At 38.8% G+C, this 6122-nt stretch overlaps 1 protein-coding gene across 1 annotated transcript in view; it reads left to right on the top strand.

Annotated features, from left to right (window-relative positions):
* The window catches only part of MANEA (mannosidase endo-alpha), a 37303-nt gene extending 34627 nt beyond the window's left edge, over positions 1-2676 (top strand). Inside the window, exon 5 of the mRNA XM_018558804.1 lies at positions 1969-2676. Coding sequence (XP_018414306.1) covers positions 1969-2605 — 637 coding nt within the window. The 3' untranslated portion in view covers positions 2606-2676. The remainder of the gene's footprint in view (positions 1-1968) is intronic.
* The last annotated feature ends 3446 nt before the right edge of the window (positions 2677-6122 follow it).

Here is a 6122-nt window from a genome sequence, read left to right on the forward strand (position 1 = left end):
CCATCGAATATCGATGGAGTGCTTCTTGTAGATTTGGTAATGATAGTAAAGGTTTCGTCAGTGTAAGAATAACATCGTCTGCGAACAGTGCTATTTTAAACTCCTGTCCGCCTATCCGTATGCCTGATATATCTTGTGACTTACGAATGTGTGCTGCGAGAGGTTCTATGCATAATGTAAATAAGAGGGGGGATAGGGGGCAACCCTGCCTTGTACCATTGCTTATCTGAAAAGGGGCTGACGTAGCCGATTGAATTTTAATAGAGGCCGAGGGAATAGTATATAAGGACCGTATTGCCTGAGCAAAGGGGCCTCTGATTCCTACATGGGCCAATGTTGCATGAAGAAAGGGCCAACCTAGCCTATCAAAAGCTTTTTCGGCGTCTAGACTAACAAGTAGGACTTCCAGTTTGTCTGTATTTACTACATCAATTAAGTCTATGAGTCTGCGTGTGTTGTCCCCCACTTGCCTATTAAGTACAAATCCTACTTGGTCATGTTTAATAATTGTGGGTAAATGTGTAGCAAGTCTGTTAGCTAGGATTTTAGTAAATATCTTAAAATCGGAATTGAGAAGGGCAATAGGTCTATAATTCGAGCACAGTCTATTATCTTTATCTGGTTTCGGAAATACAGTGATATGGGATGACATAAATGTGTGCGGAATAGCCGCTCCGTGTAGGAACCCATTATATAAGTCCGTCATATGGGGGAGGAGTACTTCAATGTATGTTTTGTAGTAAAGATAAGTAAAACCGTCCGGACCCGGCGATTTGCCTGCAGGAAGACCTCTGACAGTGTACTGTATTTCTTTTTGGGTAATATCCACATTCAATTCCAACAGGGCAGCCTGTGAAATACGAGGTAAGGCACTTTCTGTTAGATAATCCTGAATGCAGGACATTAACTTCCCGTCGGTATTGGCAAATGCCGGTTCGGATAGGTTATGCAGATCCCTGTAATAGTCTCGAAAAACATTAGCCATCACATCTGGGTGGTATTGTAAAGTGCCTCCTTATCTCTTATAGATGTCAGTCTGCCCATCGCTGAGTTAGCCTGTAGTTTACGCGCTAATAAAGTATGGGCTTTGTCCCCCCTTTCATAATAGCGTTGTTTTAAATATGTCATTGATAATTCTACTTTATGAAGTTGCAGGTGGCGTGGGTCGCACGACTTTAAACTTACGGACATGTTCGAAAACCCACCGGGCATCGTACGATGTTCGGCGGGTTTGTGGCATTTCCGTACGATAACAGCCGTACGGGCCGGTGTGCGCAAGCGCACACTGTCAGTTCGGCATTGCTGTCATCGGAAGCCTGCCCCTCGGGGCGTGGCTTGCGATCATCGCAAGTACGATCTGCCTATGCAACATAGGCAGATCGTACGTTTTTTTAAAGTACCTTACAACCATCGCAAGACAAAAGTCTTGCGATGGTTGTAAGGTGTGTGCCCAGCCTTAGAAGAGATTTTAAGTTGGCCACACTGACTAATTACCACTCACCATTGCAAGTGTCAGGACCATTATGCAGGCTGACATGGGAGGCAGGTGAGGGTCATTGTTACAGATAAGCACATCGGGGGCCGGAGGGAGGATTAAAGGTGAATGGGGGGTTAGGAGGATGTGTTGTTTTTTTGTGAAAAGAAGAACTAGCCCTTTTTAAGGTTTGCTTTCCTCTCTTGCCCCTACTGCCTGTTAAGAGGAGGGGTATGTATACTCTATGGCCATAAGGAATAATGACCCTCCAGAGCACAAATGTAAAGTTCAGCCACTATTCTCTAAAGCTTTGCACAGCTCATGTGTATCCTCTTAATAGTAGTGCAGAAGCAGAAAGCAAAAATGAGGAGCTTTTTATAGTTACAGGCCAGCTTTATCCAGAATATCTAAATCTGTTTTATTTGGTTAATTTGCATATTGGCTTGTTTGTTGGCCTTGTGTTACTAACAATTTGTAATCTACTTATACCCTAGGTATGGAAGCCATCCTGCATTTTACAGATATAAGACTATCACTGGTAAACATTTGCCTATGTTTTACATTTATGATTCCTATATAACAAGCCCTGACAAGTGGGCTAATCTGTTTACAGCATCAGGAACCCAAAGTATTCGGAATACACCATATGATGGGATTTTTATTGCTTTGCTTGTCGAAGAAAAACATAAATTTGATATAAAAAGAAGTGGCTTTGATGGACTTTATACATACTTTGCCACCAATGGTTTTACATATGGATCCTCCCATCAGCACTGGTCAAGTTTAAAAGAGTTTTGCGATACTAATAATTTGATATTTATACCAAGTGTTGGACCTGGGTATATAGACACCAGCATACGTCCTTGGAATTTTAAAAATACAAGAAACAGGATTAATGGGAAATACTATGAGACTGCTCTTAACGCAGCACTATTGGTGCGACCAAGTATCGTTTCAATCACATCTTTCAATGAATGGCATGAAGGTACTCAGATTGAAGCAGCAGTTCCAAAAAAGAATGCACAGGTGAAGTATGAGGACTACTTGCCTCATAAACCCAACATTTATCTTGAGATCACCAGAAAATGGTCTGAAAAATATGTGAAGGAACGTGAACAATGGCTGGTTTAAATGGTAATTAGATTTATGTTCAGTTGAATGGGTTCTTAAAACACTGGAATGATGAAATAGGTTTCCTCTCTCCCATTTGATAAGTGCATTTATATGGTTTCTGGCAATTTGATTAATCGCTTAGAAACCCAAATGGTGAACTATTCTCTGCAGACCTCCAAGTATGTTTCAATTTCTGCAGCCAATAGTACCCAATGGGTTCTTCTTAATGTAGATTAAATAATTGGGAAATTGAGATATAAGAGTAATTCTTTTGCTGTGGCTTTGTATACATGTGCAAAAACAGTAAGTACTGTGGGTAAACCTACCTACTGGAACTCGAAACATAGTACCCATCACTGCCAATCCAGATGAGTTGGTCTTTAACAAGATGGTGTAGTTATTTTGTGCAGTAACACTGAGCAAGCAATTTGATTTGGTTTTCTGAAGTTCGATCTGGGAAAAACTAAATGTGCACTTTGTCCATTCATTCAATTCATTCATTGCACTACATACCTCCTTATTAAGTCTGTATGACTGTATTATTTGCAGCAGGGCTGAACTTCCAAGTGACCGCAATCAAAATTAGGGCAAGTGTGTTGTTTACAATGAGGTTGCAGGAGGGATACCATAGTAATGCATATATGTTTGCAGATCCATTTCATGAGCTTAGAAAATTCAAACATTTTACAAGAAAAATGGATACCCTTTTAGAAACAAAATGTTTTTGTTTTATTTTAAAACTATTTTAATATTATTGTAAATTTTAAGTAATTTCTTGCAAATTCAAACCACTGTTCAAACCACTGTTGTACCATATAGTTTCTGTACAGGAATACTATACCTTGTTTGTTTGTTAGGTAGACATATAGTCAACAAGGTAAACATAACTCTCACTCATTCATAAATTATAATAAACAATTTTGAAAACATTGGTGGGCATTTCTCATGCATCTTTAATTGTTCTTGCTGGCCTCGCATTCCTTTTTTTGTTTTTTTTTTTGTTCTGAAAAGATATTTACATATGTTCTTTATTATTGTGTTTGTGTTGGTTTATATTAGTCACATAGTGAAGTTGAAAAGAGACACCTGTCCATTGAGTTCAACCAAAGGGCAAAATTTAAACCTGCATCCTCCAAACCCTAAACCCACAGCTGATCCAGAAGGTGTCAAAAACCCTTTTAAATTGAGGTACAGTTTGCATGTAATATGGTGGCAAAATATCCTTATCCCCAAAGTCATTAGGATACTCGCTGGATGAACAATTTACAGTCGTAATTATTCTAAAAATGAATATCCAGTTATAATAAGTGTATTTTGCAAATGTAGAAACACAACCAGCTCTTTTATCAAAGTGGTCTTTACTAAGAAGGTTTTTTACAAAGGTGCACGTCCTTTTCTTTTTGCAGTTTTGAAAAATGTATGATATATTTCACCATTTTGCTCTCATGTGGGCATCATTTACAGTTCCAGTTCTGTATAATTAAGCAAATTATGCAGGGACAGCCTCTGTGTGACCCTTTGTAAATCAAGTGTTTACATGCTGTACATGCATTTTTTTGCAACTGGCATTCATTAAGCACAGAAGCTATTACCATAAACAGGACTTTATTAGCTTCTAAACACCGCAGGTATACATACTGGACATTAAGAGCATTATAAAAAATAGGAGCAAAGCAGTCTGGAAAACAGTTGACTTTATTTTACCTTGTAGTCACTAGTTTAAATGTTACATTATGCAATGTGTTTGGCTAGATTCATGATCAGTAAGTCCCATGTATTAAAGAAGCATGTTTTATAAATCAGTGAATGTAACTTTTCACTGATGGTGAAATCACTGTCATTTAAAACATGCACTGTAATTTTCACCTGCAATGTTGGTGAATGTCAGATTCACTGCTTTATAAATATTTACCATGTCAGCATCCATTATGTATTGAATTGCAGACTGGTTCATTGACCAGCTATATGCATTAAAAAGCAGCTGTACATAATAAAGTGGCCTGATTCACCATGAATGGGTACAATAATCATTGGAGATCAATCCATCAAATCAGTAATAACATGCCATTAACGTTTTTGCACACACTGGAAGGATTTTATCCTAACTGGAGCAAACAGAATCTGGAGCAGTTGCCCATAGTAACAAATCAGCTTCACTTTTCATTTTGTTCAGTTAAGCTTTGAAAATAAAAGATAGACACTGGCTGGTTACTATAGGTTCCCCTCACTTTACTCATGTTCATGCATTTTGCCGCTATCCCCAACACATCCAAATGTTTGAGGAAAAAAGTATATTTTTAAACTTTTACATTGCATACTGTTGCAGTTACTGTGGAAATGCATGCTGCATTTTATCTGTGCTGACCCTTTTTTTTTTTTTTTTTGAATGCAATTTTTAGTTTAATTTAAAAAACACATGAAAAACATATGGTGGCTTAGCATGTGTAAATGTAAATAAACAGTATTTTTGTGTGATTAACAAATATGTATCAGAAATTATATGCACACTTACACGTATACTTTCTAAGAATATGGTTAATGGAAGTCTTTCTTCACTTGCCATACACTGTATATAACTAAGAAGACACAAGACCATGGGGTGTATTTATGAACAGTTTGTAGAGCCATTTGCCCTGTGAACTTGCATGTACATTTGTTCTGTGCGAATGGAGGCAAAAATGAATGTTAGCATATTTTCTTTAACTGAAATTGCATTCAATCTGGAAATCCTGTATTTTGGCTACTAGATGGAGCCAAGGAGCATCGGAAATAAATTGTTCCTGTGCTTCTCATCTCCATCAAGTGGCCATAATGTGGTATTTTCTGAATGTTACATTCAACTTGAAAAAACATTGTTTATAAATAGACTCCCATGATTCTGCAGAGATATTTTTTGTGTGTTAATGTTCAATTCCTTTAGTGTCACCTACAATTCTAACTCCTCCCCTCCTCTTCCTCTTTCTGTAGGGGTCCCCCAAGGCTCTGTCCTTGGACCCCTTCTCTTCTCCATCTACACCTCCTCTCTTGGTCAGTTAATAACCACACATGGCTTCCAATACCATCTCTATGCCGATGACACTCAAATCTATCTCTCTACTCCGCAACTCTCCCCCTCAGTGTCCTTGCGTGTCACTAATCTACTAACTGACATATCTATCTGGATGTCGCAACACTTCTTAAAACTCAACCTTTCAAAAACTGAGCTCTTGATATTTCCTCCTGCCCGTGCACCTTCCCCCAACTTTTCCCTTGAGATTGTTAACACAACTATCCAGCCCTCCCCCCATGCCAAGGTCCTAGGTGTCATCCTTGACTCGGACCTCACCTTTCTCCCCCACATCCAATCACTATCCAAATCATGCCGCCTCCACCTTCGTAACATCTCCAAAATACGCTCCTTCCTCACCAAAGATACCACAAAATTGCTCATCCACTCCCTTGTTATCTCTCGTCTTGACTATTGCAACTCCCTCCTCATTGGCCTACCTCTACACAGGCTATCCCCCCTTCAGTCTATCATGAATGCAGCTGCTAG

The sequence above is a fragment of the Nanorana parkeri genome, unplaced genomic scaffold (assembly GCF_000935625.1).
Source record: "Nanorana parkeri isolate BGI_ZX_2015 unplaced genomic scaffold, ASM93562v1 scaffold360, whole genome shotgun sequence".
Taxonomy (NCBI): Eukaryota; Metazoa; Chordata; class Amphibia; order Anura; family Dicroglossidae; genus Nanorana; species Nanorana parkeri.